This window comes from Pongo pygmaeus, chromosome 23, assembly GCF_028885625.2.
Source record: "Pongo pygmaeus isolate AG05252 chromosome 23, NHGRI_mPonPyg2-v2.0_pri, whole genome shotgun sequence".
Lineage (NCBI taxonomy): Eukaryota > Metazoa > Chordata > Mammalia > Primates > Hominidae > Pongo > Pongo pygmaeus.
In genome coordinates this window covers 58,114,522-58,130,863 of record NC_085931.1, presented here as the reverse complement: position 1 = coordinate 58,130,863, position 16,342 = coordinate 58,114,522, and the positions used below count along the sequence as shown (strand labels likewise).

The window sequence follows — 16,342 nt, the reverse complement described above, 5'->3', positions numbered from 1 at the left end:
TCTTGATATAAATTATTAATAGTTCTCCAGAAAGGCTCTGTATCACACCCCTCATCAGAGTGAAACAGCATGCCTGCTTTACGCCAACTTCATCCACTTCCAGGAGGTCCCTCGCTAAAAGCAGTGCTTATTTGAGAGAGCATTTGCTTCCATTTTCAATTCTTTACTAATGATTGGAAGAAACACTTACATTTTCTGGATAGCTACATACATTCTCAAGTGAGTTTCTGACTGTTCTGATTGTCCTCATCCATTTTCTATGAGGACATTTTCTTTTTATTAGTTATTTGTGTGAGTTCTCTGCATATTAAGGATATAAGCTATGTTGTGAATGAAGAACTTTGTCAACTGCCTTTGAATTTTGTTTATGATGTTTCTGGTATACAGATATTTACAACTTCTATGTTGTGCTTAAAATGTGCCACTCTAGAGTGAACTGGCATTTTCTTGGGCTAGGCACCTGGGGCTCTCTGGCCATATTAAGTTAACTTGTTAGCATAGGGTTTTTCAGACATAAAAGTAAAGTAAATTCTAGACCTAAATGAGTGAGAGGGTGAGCTGGGGTCAGGAATTTTCAGAGGAAACCTGCTTTTATTTCTCTTCCCTTCAGAGCTAAGCCTCAGACAAGCATGAACCTACGAGGGCCATTTTGTCTGTCTGTCCTGGTTTACTTGCTTGGGTTCAGGGGTCCTGACGTAGGCAAAGGGTCTCTGACTCACATCCACCTGCTCCAGCCCCAGGCCTTCTCCCCTGCCCTCTGCCAGGCTGTTTACATTGGGGACTTGGCCCCAGAGCAGGAAGCAGCAGACGCCCTCAGGGCAAACACAATTTCTAGGACTGGCTTACTCCTCTGAAGAGCCCATGAACTTAAAAAGCATTTTGTTAATATCCATGTTGTGTGTGCGCGTGTGTGCATGCACATTGTATGGGGAGAGGACAAGGAGCCTTCGCTGAACATTTTTTCATCATGTTACAAAAACAGAAGAAATCATCCTGATCTCAGTGGGGCTGTCTCTAGCATTTCCCTAGGTACTGGCGGTTGTTGATTTAAAATGTTCTTAGCATGTTAATAAAGTATTATTTTAGTTCTACTTAAGGGCAGAACTTTTTTCTTTTCATCAAACTCAGGAAAAGCTACTGAATCTCTTAAGATATCATGGGATTGAGGGCCTCTGGTTTATTGATAGGATATTTTTATTAATAGTGCAAGCCGGACAGTTACAGGCGTGCTAGCCTGATCTCTGAGGCTAACTCTAGGCCGGCATCCAGGAGCATGGCTACATTTCAGTGGTATTTTTATGGGATATTTTTTATTTTATAATATTGATGAAGGCGGGCCTCATGAATGGGATGGGTGCCGTGAAGGAGGCTGATCGGAGCGCCCAGCTCTCTTGCCCTCCTACCTTCCACCACATGAGGATGTAGTAACGAGACGCCCTGGACAGACACCAGAGGCCGACGCCTTGATCTTGAACTTCTAGTCTCCAGAACAGTGAGAAATACATTTCTATTGTTTATAAATTACCCAGTCTAGGCCTGGCGCGATGGCTCATGCCTGCAATCCCAGCATTTTGGGAGGCTGAGGCGGGCAGATTACGAGGTCAGGAGTTTGAGACCAGCCTGGTCAACATAGTGAAACCCTGTCTCTACTAAAAATACAAAAATTAGCTGGGCGTGGTGGCGCACGCCTGTAGTCCCAGCTACTCAGGAGGCTGAGGCAGGAGAATCACTTGAACCCGGGAGGCGGAGGCTGCAGCGAGCCGAGATCGCCCCACTGCACACCAGCCCGGGCGACAGTGTGAGGCTTCATCTCAAAAAAAAAAGAAAAAAAAATTACCCAGTCTAAGGCAGTTTGTTAAAACAGCAGGAATGAACTAAGACACTCCATATATGTGGAGAGAGAAACTGGCAGATGTGGGATCCTGCACAGAAGTCACTGATGATTCAGCTGAGACAGGGTGCTGGGAGCCATGTGTCCGGGTGGCCAGCTCTGTGAGACGGAGTGCCAAGCCTGCTGCTTCTCTCCAGCAGGGCAGGTCACACAGCATAAGGATTTTTGAAACTGTGAACAAATTTACTAGGAAGACATTTTCAGGCCTTAGAATCATATTTAAAACCAAGACTTTTGGCAATGTTGGATTTACTCCCAAATTATAAGTCTATTCAAGTTTTATTTTGAGATGGAGTCTTGCTGTCGCCAGGCTGGACTGCAGTGGTGCGGTCTTGGCTCACTGCAACCTCTGCCTCCCTGGTTCAAGCGATTCTCCTGCCTCAGCCTCACGAGTAGCTGGGATTACAGACATGTGCCACCACACCTGGCTGATTTTTGTATTTTTAGCAGAGATGGGGTTTCACCATGTTGGCCAGGATGGTCTCAATCTCCTGACCTCGTGATCCACCCGCCTCGGCTTTCCAATGTGCTGGGATTACAGGCGTGAGCCACCGCACCTGGCCAGGTTGGGCTTCTTTCAAAGCTTATCTTGAGGCAAGTTTAGCATTTTTAAAATGTGTGTGTGTGTGTGTGTGTGTGTGTGTGTAAATTCCTCTTTCCTAACACAGAGGAGGACTATGTTTTCAGCCATCTATCTCGGTCCTCCTTGCTGGAAGTCTGCCTATCTCACTAGCATTTCCAACTGCCCCTCTAAGATGTACTTAGGAATTCTGCATAAAAACCCTGTCTTCTAATCTATTCATTTGCTTTTACTCATTCATTCTTTTATTGTCTTTATCACAAGTTGTCTTTATTTTTCTATTTTTAACTTCTTGGTTAAAGGCTTAGTTTACTTGCTTTAATGTTTTTAAATAATGAAAGCATTGCATCTTTGAATCTGTTTGCAAGCCCAGCACTGGCACATTCCTTGTGCTTTTGAACATCCTTCTGCAATTACAGGGTCATTTCCATCTTGACCCACATTATTTTGAAGGGGGTTCTTTAACATCCAAATGCTTGGTTTTTTATTTTAACTTTATTATGATCTAATTTTAAAGGATTATGCTCAGTGAACAAAGTTTATGTCATTGCTGTTTTTTTATTTTGGAAATGTTTATGGCCTAGGTTGGGTGATTACTTTTTGTAAGTATTCCATAAATACTTAGAAAGAAGATGCATTCTTTGTTGGTACAAATTCCACCCAGAACTCCCAAACCACTCCTTTTTTATGCCATTCAGATTCACAATCCACCTTATCTTTTATTTATCTTTTTTGAGACCGAGTCTCGCTCTGTCGCCCCAGCTGGAGTGCAGTGGTGTCATCTCGGCTCACTGCAACCTCCGCCTCCCAGATTCAAGTGATTCTCTTACCTCAGATTCCCCAGTAGCTGGGATTATAGGCACCCGCCAGCATGCCCAGCTAATTTTTGTATTTTTGGTAGAGACAAGGTTTCACTATGTTGGTCAGGCTGGTCTCGAACTCCTAACCTCAGGTGATCCGCCCGCCTCTGCCTCCCAAAGCGCTGGGATTACAGGCGAGAGCCACCACGCTCAGCCCCCACCTTATTTTTAATCCATCTAAATACGCTTAAACTTTCCTCCTATGGTTGCTTCATTGAATGTCTTTATATGTTTTACACAGTTTTAAATTCAAGTTTAATACAAAGACAGGAAAGTGCACAGATCACGGCCTCTACAAGGAGGCTTCCGACAGAGATGGCGCTGGGCTCCTGCGCTCCCAGGAGCATCCTGCTTTCCTCGCTCCTGCGGCCACTGCCAGACCCTTGTTGGGAGAAGGCCACCATGTGGGATGACTCTCTCTGCTCGCTGCCATGGTGTGGGGTGACTCTCCCTGCTCGATGCCACGGTGTGGGGCGACTCTCCCTGCTCGATGCCACGGTGTGGGGCGACTCTCCCTGCTCGATGCCACGGTGTGGGGCGACTCTCCCTGCTCGATGCCATGGTGTGGGGTGACTCTCCCTGCTCGATGCCATGGTGTGGGGTGACTCTCCCTGCTCGATGCCATGGTGTGGGGTGACTCTCCCTGTGCGATGCCACGGTGTGGGGCGACTCTCTCTGCTCGATCCCACAGTGTGGAGTGACTCTCCCTGTGCGATGCCACGGTGTGGGGTGACTCTCCCTGCTGAATGCCAAAGTGTGGGGTGACTTTCCCTGCTCGATGCCACAGTGTGGAGTGACTCTCTCGATGCCACGGTTTGGACTGACTCCCTGCTCTGCCCAGGACTTCAAGACTTCTTCTTGAAGTCCAAAGACACGATTGTTCCTGCTTCCTCCGTGCGCCATCCTGGCCTGTCCCTGCTCATCTTTTCATATTGCTCATGGCTGCTTATGTTGTAGCTGCCAATCCACCCACGGCGCCAAGTTCACTAAATCACTTCATGTTGCAGAGCAGGCTGTTACAAATCCACTGTTATGGGAAGGCCACCCCATCCTCTCTTTACCTCTCTCCCCAACCAGCTCCCCTCTCTCCTATCTATCACTTCTATTCCCTGGTCCCTGCCCACCTGCCGACCCCCACAGAGCAGTCCCTTCATGCACCTGCCCCTCCCGACTCGCCTTGCCCCTCGAGGGCAGAACCTGACACCACAGGGCCTGGCTCAGGGCGAGGGTTCCAGGGGCATTCAGTGAAGGAATGAGCAGACCGGCTGAGGCTGTGAAGTCCAGGGTCACAAAGCCAGACTGAGCCCCTCACCCTGGGCACTGCACATACCTGTGTGTGTTTGGCTTCCCCACTGAGCAGCTGGCAGATTCACACAACTCAGTCCCAGAGCCAAAGGGGACAAAGGTGAAGGCTCCCAGGCTGGGCAGCTCGGGCTGGCACCTGCTGGTCCTTCCCATGCTGCCCACCCAGCAGCTGGGGCTCCTACAGAGATGCAGGGCCCAGGGCCAGGCGGCCACAGACTGCCCGGAGCATGCTTCCAGAGCAAGGGCCCCAGCCTTCCACGATGCTGCTCTGCTGCCTCCTCGCCGCCTTCACCAGCCTCCTGGGGCAGGCAGTCACCATGCTGGAGGAAGCTGCTTCTCCCAACGAGGCTGTCCACGCATCAACATCGGGCAGTGGCGCACTCACTGATCAGACATTTATAGACCTCTCAGCTGCCGAGGCCTCCTCAGAGGAGGTTCCTGACTTCATGGTGGTGCCACACTCTGTTCACCATAACATTAACTGCTTTTTCTACTTAGAAAAACAACTCTGCCAACTACCATCCCCACTGTGTCTAAGCAGCTTGCTTACTTTAAAATTAAAAACAACAACGGTCCCAGCTCCTGGCAGGTGGTGGAGTTTCCAGCCTCACGAGGCATTCCCACTTCTGGTGGGCACTTCCTGGAAGCTGGCAGAGCACAATCGATCCCGCGTGGGCGGCCCCCTCTCAGCCAAGCCCAGGGTAAGGGCAGTGGGGCTCCAAGGAGGGGAAGCTGGTGAGGATGGGGGCCGGCAGGGGGAGGGCGGCCTGCAGGGGGGGTGGCAGTTGGACCCCCAGTCCCCTGGGAAGCCAAACTGAGAGGTTTAGACTTGGGGGGTACAATGGATAAATGAAGATTTTCCAAGATAGCTTATTTTCTAATTTTACAATGCCGTGCTTATTAATCAGGAAAAGATCCCAGTAATGCCGACATCAGGCACTTAAACTACACCCCCAGCCAGTCAGAATAGGCACAGGATGTGGCTCAGTTCTGGTTTAGCGCTCGTGCCCCAGCAGTGGGGGCCACAGAAGGTTTCCACATGGGTCATGACACGCTGGAGCTGGCCTTTCTAGTGCTTACCGTGCCACGTGTGCCTGAGGAGGGTCTGCAGGCCCAATCAGCAGGGGCGGGTGGCAGGTTCCTAAGGGAGGGGACAGCAGATCCCAAGGGAAAGCAGAGTCCCTGCTCGCCTCACCCCTGCTGGGCCCCAGTGTCCTCTTACTGTAAAATGACCCACAGAGGGCAAGGACAGTGGTAGAGGGTACCAAGCGGGCACCGGGGGGGACACACAACTTTCCATACAAGGGTGCTCCTTTCACCCCCCAAGACCCTACGAAAGTCTGGTGGGAAAGTGGCGGATGGAAGGCAGAGTCCATGCTGAGCGCTGAGGCTTGAATCTCAGTGGCTGCAGAGGCGGGGCAGGGCTCAGCAGAGAGGCCCCATTGGACATCAACACGTGGAGCTGGCGGTGGGGGGGTGGCATTACGAAACACCCAGGGCAGGGCTGTGGAGTCACATACATATAGCTTACGGATTAGCAATGCAGATGGCATGGGGCATGTGCCTGAGGGCAACCACCCTTCCTGAGGACCAGCAAGCTCTGGCAGGGGAGGTGGCAAATCCTCCAGAGAAGCACACACCTCCTGGTACCCAGCGCTCAGGACAGGGCCAACGTTCACTCCAGAAGGTGCCGCCATCCAGAGGCCAGGAGGCCCAGGGTGCAGCCCCAGTCCCAGCTGTGCCCCTCCCCGCCCCACCTCACCCCAGCCCGCCCCGCCCCACCACTCCCTGCTCCTCGAGACCTGCCCAGCAGGCCCTGGAGGAGGCTCACAGATGGGAAGGAACCAAACCATGCCCCCATGAGGCTCAAAGGCCAAGGGGACCTAGGACACAGGCAGCACCCTCACCTTCCCCGCCTGCCCAAGTTTTCGGGAATTAAGGGGAAGTGTGACCCATCGCCCCCTCCCTGGCCCCTGAACTGCTTGGCTCTGTTGTTTAACACCAGGAGGGTCTCTGCCTTTCTTCTGGGAATCAGAAAAGGATTCTGTTCCTGTGGAACAACAATGACTTAAAGCAACACATCATTTCCCAAGGGACAAATCACAAGGCTACAACGAATGAGGGCTTTTAAAGCCACTTTCCACCACTGTTCCGCTGTTGGGGAATCATGTTCTGGGCCCTACTCGCTCAGGTGGCATCCCATGGATGCAGAAGCGTCTTCCTAAAATGTCACAACGGCACACACACATTGCCCGTGCTCACCAGGACTCCCCAGGTTTGTAACTTCTGTTTCTCACCTCCTTTCCCATGGGTTCAGTGCCCACAACACATTGTGGCACTCACAGCATTCTCGCCATCCAACCCCTATGGCATCAAAGAACCAACTTCCTCTTCCTCTAAAGGAAGAAAATCAATCTTGTGGCTCCTCTGCCAGCGCCTCCTCCCGGTCCCCCACTCAAGCCACAGGGGCCCCACAGGCTCTCAGAGTCTGCACTCCACCCCGCACCCCGCACCCCACACCCCACACCCTGGCCCTGTGGCTCTGACTGACTCCTGTCCTCCCTTCATCTCAAGTTAAGTAGGCAGGGCTCAGAGAAGGCTGGCAAAACATTTTAATCAGCTGCCCACGCTGCACCGTCTAATGACCGCAGAGCAATGTCTCCGGCCCAACAGCAAACACCGTATCCCTCACAGAAAAGCCCAATGAGGCGCGGCAGGGTGAGGAACGTGGGTACCTTGTCATTTGCATCTGTCAAGGCTGCCATCAATTCTCTTGCTTGGGCCAAGTCTGCCCCTGCCAGCGGCCCCGGGACGGGACCACCACATGACAGGGGGGTAGGAGGCCCACTGCCCACCCAACAGCACCCTCTCATGACCCGTCTCCCCCAGACCTAGCTCAGGCACCCTGGCACCCACAGCTGTCCCTATCTCCTGTCCTTCACCCTGAGGGGCTCATGGCCTGCTTCAGCCTCCAGGGCCGGAGTGACACTTCTGCACGTAATCACAACAGAAACAAACCCCGCCCAGAAGCTCCTACGGCCAGCGTGTGTCTGGTCCGCCTTCAGCCACCTTGTGGCACTGTCCCTATTTGGGAGCAGACAGAAGAAATGGAGGCGTCACTGGAGGCACAGCCTTTTGCTGAAGGTCAATCGTCTCTTTACTGTTCTCTCTCCCCAACCAGAATGTGCGCAGGGTCCATTCCTCGCATATGTGTGGCTCAGAGTCTGCCCAGAGTGGGGCCCAGGGCGATTTCTGGAGACGATGAGACACGGTCTGTTGTTAGCACAGGCCTGAGCACAGTGCCCTGCAGCTTCAGGCACACACATCACCCCGAGTCCTCTCCCACCCCACCTCCCACCACCAGGCACGGCTGACCCAGGAGGGCAGCAATGTCCGCCCAGGGCCTCCAGGGAACAGAGCTCCCCAGCCAGTCAGTCACAGACGCCACCGAAGCAGGAACACCCAAGCTCCATGGACAGCCCAGTGACTGACTCTCGGCAGCCAGCCGCCTTCATCTGGAGAGCAAGTCCCCTGGGAGGCTCTCCGGGAGGCAGCATACAGTTGTGTGTGCTGGCCGGTGGGAACCAACCACTCTGGGCACCGTCCTACCAGGAGTGGCCGCTGAGCACCAGAGAGGCTGGGCCCTTCTCCCGACAGGTAAGCGGCCAGGCCAGTGGGTGGCCGCTGCCTGCCCAGCCAGCACTGCTCTCCGCACAGATGGAGAGCCCACTGTGGAGGACAGCTCGCCAGGAGACCGCAGTCTAGGCCCCACTCATTCATTCCATCTTACTTGGTGACACAGCAAGTCATGGCCCCTCTTGTCGCCTCCACATTCCCCTGTGCAAAGTGACGAGTGGGCCAGACGGTCCAGGAGGCCGCAGCCCCAGCAGTCTTGCATCAGCCGGGCGGGCGGGCAGGCCAGGTGCGCCCTACTCACTTACAGACCATGGTTGGGGGAGGCAAGGCAGGCGCGTGTCTGAGACTGAGATGCCAATCACTGCTTCAATGCTCCCCACAGGGCACAACCGCACCCCACACTGACAAAAAGCCAGGAGCTAAGTAAGCAGAAGGAGCGTCTTGTCCCATCCACCTGCGAACACCCGGGCTGGGTTCCATCTGCTGGGCCAGGACCTGTTGGCAGCTCTTGGCCTCGGTACGGCCCTCACCTGTCTGGTCTCTCCTGGGGCCGAGATGAAGCGGGACGGCAGGAGCTCCTTGGCTCCTCCCAAGGCTCTCGGAAGGAACAGGGATGCTTGGAGCCTCTGATGAGCACAGAGCTGGGGAACAACAGGCTGCCAGCTGTGCAGAGCACTGCCCTGGGGACCTAGGTCCGTCCCTTTATCTGAGAGACGAAGGCCTCGAGAACGGAGAGTGGTGGAGCGTGGCTGACCCCAGCCAGCTGGTGCAGAGCCTGGTCTGGTTCCCACTGCTGGGGTCTTCCTTGCTGCACCCAGAGCCCTCTGCTGGATGAACACTGGGCAGAAGGACTTCCCAGCCCGCACCTTGAGGAACAGTGGGTATCACCCCGTGAAGGGGCCAACAGTCCACAGCGTGCTCGGGACACCTCACAGAGGAACACGTGGGGTGGGTCAGGGGCTGGACACTAGTCCACAGGGAGTCCCACAGGTCAAGCACGGAGCCCAGCAGGGCGTGCCTCTGATGCATAGGATGCGAGGAGGGCTCTCCCGCTAAGTCGCCAGGTACTAGCTTAGTGAGGCTAAACAGCATGCCCCTAGTCACAGAGCTCCCAGTGGCCTGGCTGGAAGGCACCCCAGGCTGTGTGATTTCTTGCCCAGCCCTGTCCCTAAAGCATCACAGTCCACATGCTGTAAAGAGGGTTCCAGGGACCAGAGGTCACGAGCCGCACACTGCAGGGGTCATGCTGCTGAGGGGCACGCTGGCCCAGGGAAGGTTCTGCGGGGAGCTTGTCACACAGCCACATCTAATAACTCATAACGTGGGCAGCGTTTCCACCGCTGTGACCGTGTGACCACTGCCAGGCTCGTCTCCTCAGCTGGACGAGCTTTCAACCAGCAGGAGGTCAGCAGCGAAACGCAGGCAGCGCTTCTCAAAACTCTTCCACAAATAACCCTGTGAACTAAAATGCAATAAACCTCTCTCCTAGTAGAAAATCAAACTTGGGTTCTTTTGAAAAGACATTTACTTACTTGAAAATCTTTTTCTTCTAGTATTTCCTTCCTCCATCTCACGAGAAAAGCAGCGCACACGTACAAGTGGAAATGAGAAAAGCCCTCCGGTTCAGACTAAAAGAGAAAAAATAACCAAGAGAGAAATTGTAACGCAAGGCCCATTAACATCACTGCGAGGTTATCTGCGACAGTCAGGGTTTATCTAGTCAGGGTTCAGAGAAAACCAAAGTTTGCGTTGACTCACTTTTACTTAATGCCTTAATTTCAAAATTCTCATTTCATTAAAACAAACACCATTTTCTCTTTAAGTTCCAGCAGCCTGATAAATAGCATGTGAACAGCAGACCAAGCTTCAGGCAGCCTCAGAAGCGGTTGTTCTCCTCTCTTGCGCAGACAACAGCCAAAAAGGATAAGAGACAAATTCAACGTGTGCTGGTGTCATGCCAGGCAGAGTCTACTCCTCACAAAGGGTGCGTGAGGGAGGCCTCCTCCCACTCCACAGATGAGGAAACAAGGCTGAGCCCAGTCAAGCTGGAGATCAGGCACTGGGCCTGGGACCACAGCCCTGTCCAGGTCTCCCTGGGAAATGAACAGGGAAATGATGCTACTCGGAAGCCACGGACTCGGAAGCCACGGACACGGAAGGACAGGGAAGGACATGGCTCACGCCCCTCAAATTACCACCCATGTCTCTCCTCACTGTCATCAAACGACCCTCCCCTGCTCCCCCTTCTTGAGATATCTACCCCTTACTCATCCCGGAAACCCAGGACCACTGTCAGCTCCCAGAGGCCCTCCCACACCGAGGCTCGGGGCTTGCACACCTTGGGGCTATGGTGTTAGTTCAAGCATGCACGGCCAACTGCAAAGACTGAGGGTTCCCCAAACTCCAGTTCTTGGGGTGCTACCTTCACTGTTCTGCCTTGCCCGTGCAACATCTACAGGACTACTGTCAATGGTTCATTAAGTAAACAAATCAAATGCACAGTGCATTAGATGGTGATGTGCTATGGAGAAAATAAGGCAAAGACTGGGACGAGGAACAGCAAGGGGGTTTGTGTGTGAAGAGGGGGATGCCACTTCAGTACAACGGTCAATCGCCTAAGGTGACAGATGAGCAAACGTCCAAAGAGAAAAAAGGTGTTTATTACTATTATTTTCTTTACTGAGACAGAATTTCGCCCTGTTGCCCAGGCTGGAGGGTAGTAGCGTGATCTTGGCTCACTGCAACCTCCGCCTCCTGGTTTCAAGCAATGGTCCTGTCTCAGTCTCCCGAGTAGCTGCAATTACAGACGTGCGCCACCATACCTGGCTAATTTTGTATTTTTAGTAGAGACGGGGTTTCACCATGTTGGCCAGGCTGGTCTCGAACTCCTGACCTCAGGTGATCCACTCGCCTCAGCCTCCCAAAGTGCTGGGATTACAGGTGTGAGCCACTGTGCCTGGCCAGAAAAGGCATTTAGACACATGGCAGAGAAACATTCCAGATAAAAGCAACAGGAAACACAGAGACCCTGTGGTTAGAGGCTGCCTGGCATGTTCCAAAAGCAGCGAGGAGACCAGCAGCTACCGCAGAGCGAGGCGAGCAGAGGCAAGCGATGGCAGGAACATGTGGGGTACAGATCCTCGGGGATCTGAGCAGGGAAAGATGCAGGCTTCAGAAGCATCCCTCCGACTGTCACTCTGAGAATGGATGGCACATGGCAGGGTGGGGAGAGATGGAACCAGAAGAACCAGGAAACAGGTTAGGGGACCGTGGTTGTCAGAAATTGAAGAGGGGCTAGTGACTCGGGCCAAGAGGGAGCAGGGAAGCTTGTGGGAAGACAAATTCGAGATGTATTTTGAAGGTTGTGCAGAAAAAATACACCAACGAGTATGAGAGATCTGGGGTAGGAGAGAAAGGAACCAAGGGCCACTCCCACACTTTGGGCCTCAACAACTGGAAGGGCGAAGTTGCCAGTTCCTAAGATGGGGAAAGGTTTGTGGAAAGGGCTGTAGGAGACAGTGTTTTGGTGGGAAGGCCATGAGTTGTTCTTTGGAACTGCCAAGTTTAAGACACTTGGGGATCCTGGTGGAGATGTCAGGGAGGCACCTGGACACACAAGCCTGGAGAGTGGCTAGTGATTTGGGCCAGAAATAAACACCAAGGACTGAACGACCCACAGGAATGACCAGCGAGCTGGGGCCAGACCACAGAACGTGAGGGGGGTGCATATTCTAGAGTTCCTGGATAGAGTGCCCTGCATACGTCCACTAAACAAAGTTCATCAACAGCGTTGTTCAAGTTTCCTATAAATCCTGACTGGTTTTTTTCGTCTGCTTATAATCTATCAATAACTGACAGGTATGCTTCAAAACTCCCATTATGAGAGTGAGTTTATGTCTTTCTCCTTATGGTTCTGCCAATCTTTGTTTTCTGTGTTTGGAAGCTATGTTATCAGGAGCATACAAATTCAAAATTGTTTTCTCTTCCTGGTGTACTGAACGTATAAATACTTATGACCTCTAACCTCACGCAGGGCTTTTGCTCTGAAGTCTCTAGTCGAGAGGAAGGAGTCTAATATGACTACAACTACCTATCAGTTTTTGTTCGGTAATGTATTTTAAACAGCTCTCCTGAGGTATAACTCTCATACAATAAACTTTACATATTTCAGGCTGGGCGCAGAGGCTCACGCCTGTAATCCCAGCACTTTGGGAGGCCAGGGCAGGCAGATCACAAGGTCAGGAGATCAAGACCATCCTGGCTAACACGGTGAAACCCTGACTCTACTAAAAATACAAAAAATTAGCTGGGCATGGTGGCGGGTGCCTGTAGTCCCCGCTACTAAGGAGGAGAATGGCATGAACCTGGGAGGCGGAGCTTGCAGTGAGCCAAGATCGAGCCACTGCACTCCAGCTTGGGTGACAGAGCAAGACTCCGTCTCAAAAAACAAAACAAAACAAAAAACCTTTACATATTTCAAGTTTATAATTTGATAAGTTTTGATATATGCATACAGCTGGGAAAACACCATCACAACTAAGGTAGTGGACGTATCTATGGCTCCAAAGGTTTCTTTGTGCCCATTTGTAAATCCTCCCTTCGAGCCCTCCCAGTCCCAGACAATCACTGACTTACTTGTGTCACTATACATTACCTTACATTTCCAATATTTTCAAATAAAGGGAATAATGTAATACACATTTGGTTTTGGTCTGGCTTTTCCACGTAGGATGATTACTTTAGCTTCATCCATGACATTGCACGGACTAATAGATCATTTCTATACATGCTGAGCAGCACCCACTGCATGGATATACCACAGTTTGTTTATCCATTCATCTGCTGATGGACTGAATTGTTTCTAGTTTGGGGCTACTATGCAGACAGATGCCATGAACATTTGTGTACTCATCTTTGAATGGACCCAGGCTTTCATTTTGCTTGGATAAATACTTAGGAATAGAACAGTTGGATCATATGGTAGGAGTATGTTTACCTTTTGAAAAAACTGCCACTAGTTTTGATATAAACCTTTTATCAAATACATGCTTTGCAAATGTTTTCTCCCCAAGCCTCCTCTTTTCATCCTCTTAACAGTGACTTTTGAAGACCATGGGTTTTAAATTTTGGTGAGGGTCAACCTAGTACTTTGTTCTTTTACAGATCATGCTGTTGGTGTCTTATCTAAAAAATCATTGCCTAACTCAAGGGCATAAAGGTTTTCTTCTAGAAGGTTTATAAAGTTTTACTTTAGGTCTATAATCCATTTTGAGTTAATTTTTGTATATGGTAAAAAGTATGGAAGTTCATCTGTATGCACATGGATATCTAATTGTTCCAGCAATTTGTTGAAAGACTAAACTTCAGCTAGTGCTAGTCCTCACTTATGTCTTCTTCTTTTTCAAGGCTGTTCTGGCTATTCCAAATCTTCTGCATTTCTGTGTAAGTTTTAGAACCTGTTTTGTCAATTTTTACAGAAAAGCTTGCTGGGATTTCTGACTCATGACCATAGCATAGCTCTTAATCAGTCTTCTGACTCACAACCATGATATAGCTCTTCGTTTAATCAGATCTTCTTTCTCTTCACCAGTGTTTTATGGTTTTCTCACTACAGGTCTATTATATCTGTTTTTAGATTTTCCCTAACAAGTTCATATTTTTGATGATATTGAAAATAGGGTCCTGAAAATCTCAATTTCTGTTTGTTGGTAGTTGTTGGGTTCCCCCCTATTCTTTATTTCCTTATATTTCTCTTATAACTAGCACAGCACTGGGTTTTTAAACTCCAGTCATGCTTTCTAACCAAAGAGCTTGGTCCTTGCTGGCTGTGACTCCTGATACATTCAGGTTAATTCACATGCTCTCATTTAGAAGTTTCCAACTGTTCTACTTTTTCTAGCATTTGTCTTTCTGGCCTACTTCCCTCTACATTCTAATGCCCTAACCCCAGTGAATCTGGAAGTTACTGAATTGTTTCTATTAATAGGCCCTCTACAAATTTTAACATGTATATTTAACTTAATGATCTAAAATGAATTGTTATCTTTATCCTCCTCCCAAACAATACAAAAAATTAAGAATATTTTAATTCTAGTCATACCAGCACCACACACTGACCTAATCTTCCCTAGCTATGTACTCACGTTTTCCAGAATTTCAGTTCTACTGTGACTTTTGTTTTTTGTTTTGTTGTGTTTTTTGAGATGCAGTCTCGCTCTGTCACCAGACTGGGGTGCAGTGGTATGATCTCGGCTCACTGAAACCTCCTCCCGGGTTGTAGAGACGAGGTTTCAACACGTTGGCCAGGATGGTCTCGATCTCTTAACCCTGTGATCCACCCACCTCAGCCTCCCAAAGTTATAAATGGAGATCTTCTTCTTGTTCTCTCATATATGTTTGTTTAGAGTTATTCATGACTTTACCTTTTTTTTTCCTCATTATTTCTTCTTGCACCTAGACCTTTCTTTGGAAATTATTATCCTTCTTTAAATTCGACCTTTAGAAGCTCCTTTAATGAGAGGGTTTTAGGGTCTTTTGGTTGTAAGCCCTCTCAGAGTTCATTTGTCTAAAAATGTCTTTATTCTCATTCTTGAAAGATAGTTTGCTGGATATATCATTCTAAGTTGGTTATTATTTTAAAAGATGATATTGCATCATCTTCTAGCCTCCACTATTGAATGCTAGCAATCTATTTGTCATTCCTTCATAAGCAATCTAACTTTTCTCTCTGGCTGCTTGTGAATACCTTCTTTGTCTTGGATGTTTTGCAGTTTCCTTGTGATATTTATTCTGCTAGAGATATTGGTCTTTCTGAATCTGGGGAATAAGTAGTTTTCATCAATTTTGGAAATGGTCATCCATTATCTCCTATCAAACATCCATTTGTGCCCATTCTCTTTATTTTCTCAGAACTCTGATCAGATAGAGTTGGGGTCTTTTCATTCTATCCTCCAATTCCTTTAGCCTCTCTTTTTGTATCTTCCATCTCTTTGTCTTTCCGGGAGAAGTACTTTCCTCAAATCTCTCTTCTAGTTCATTAATCATCTCTTCAACTGTGTCACAATTTGTTTCACTTATCTATTACATTTGAACCTCGGTTATTTCTTCAGTTCTGCCTTGTAAATTGATAGTTACCCCTCCTTCTTTCATTCAATACCTTTCTTTGTATTATTTAAAATGTATAAGCTTATTTTTATAACATATCTCAGATAATTCTAAAATCTCTGTAGATCTCTTTCTGCAGTCTGTTTTCACTGCTGATTCTTGCCCCTGGTGGCTTGCTTCCTTGTACTTCAGTGACTTCTCCCGTCTTTATGCTCCTTAGAATGTATATCTATTGGAATTCTTTGAGGCTTTACTTTGCGGGGGCAGGGGGTGGGAAACCTATATTTGCTTCTCTAGAGCCTGAGGGCCTTGTTATCCCAGACTACATTAAACCAAATTTTTAGCTTGCAATTTTTTTAGGTCAAATAAGTAACATGAACTGGGGCTCCCCCAATCCATGTGAATGTAGGATTGTAGTTGGAAATTCTGAGGAAGGGGAGGGTTCTTTCTTTCTCCTTTAACCTGGCCAAAGCTAAGAAAGACAAACACAAACAGCTGTTCAGTCTCTGAACAAAACAGTCCCCAGGTTTTGACTCCTGCCAGTGGCTCATTAAAATCAACTGGCAGATACCCCTGGGTAAAGAACAGCTTTGATGCTGCTCCCCTATCTCTCTAGATTTGTATTTTCTCGAGATTTCTGGTCTCTGATAGTCTCACCTTTGTGGTTATGTTTTTTAAAAACACACCAGCATTATTTGGTATAGTCACACCAAAAACAGGAGGGTCTTTTGGACACCACATCCACCACACCACCGGAAAGGGGAGGCTCTGCCCTATTTTTTTTTTTTTAAATCCACTCATTTCAAGAATCTTAAATATATTACTACTGAGGCTTTGTAGTATAGGTTTGATGAGTTAGTTTTTTTTTTATGATATTATTGACGAAAAGAGTCAAACTCTGTAAAATATTTAAAGAGATTTATTCTGAGCCAAATATGAGTGACCATGGCCGATGATACAACCCTC

The 16,342-nt window shown here is 49.2% G+C and overlaps 2 protein-coding genes across 3 annotated transcripts in view; one reads left to right on the top strand and one right to left on the bottom strand.

Annotated features, from left to right (window-relative positions):
• The window catches only part of TBC1D22A (TBC1 domain family member 22A), a 421,784-nt gene that overhangs the window by 53,792 nt on the left and 351,650 nt on the right, over positions 1-16,342 (bottom strand). For both annotated transcript variants that reach the window (XM_054469452.2, XM_054469458.2), the window contains exon 12: positions 9,805-9,900. In XM_054469452.2, the coding sequence (XP_054325427.1) occupies positions 9,805-9,900 (96 nt within the window). The remainder of the gene's footprint in view (positions 1-9,804; positions 9,901-16,342) is intronic.
• Positions 4,864-5,341, top strand: LOC129023046 (uncharacterized protein UNQ6126/PRO20091). Its single transcript, XM_054469459.1, is given in 2 exon segments — positions 4,864-5,274; positions 5,276-5,341. Coding segments are annotated over 2 exon segments (477 nt in total).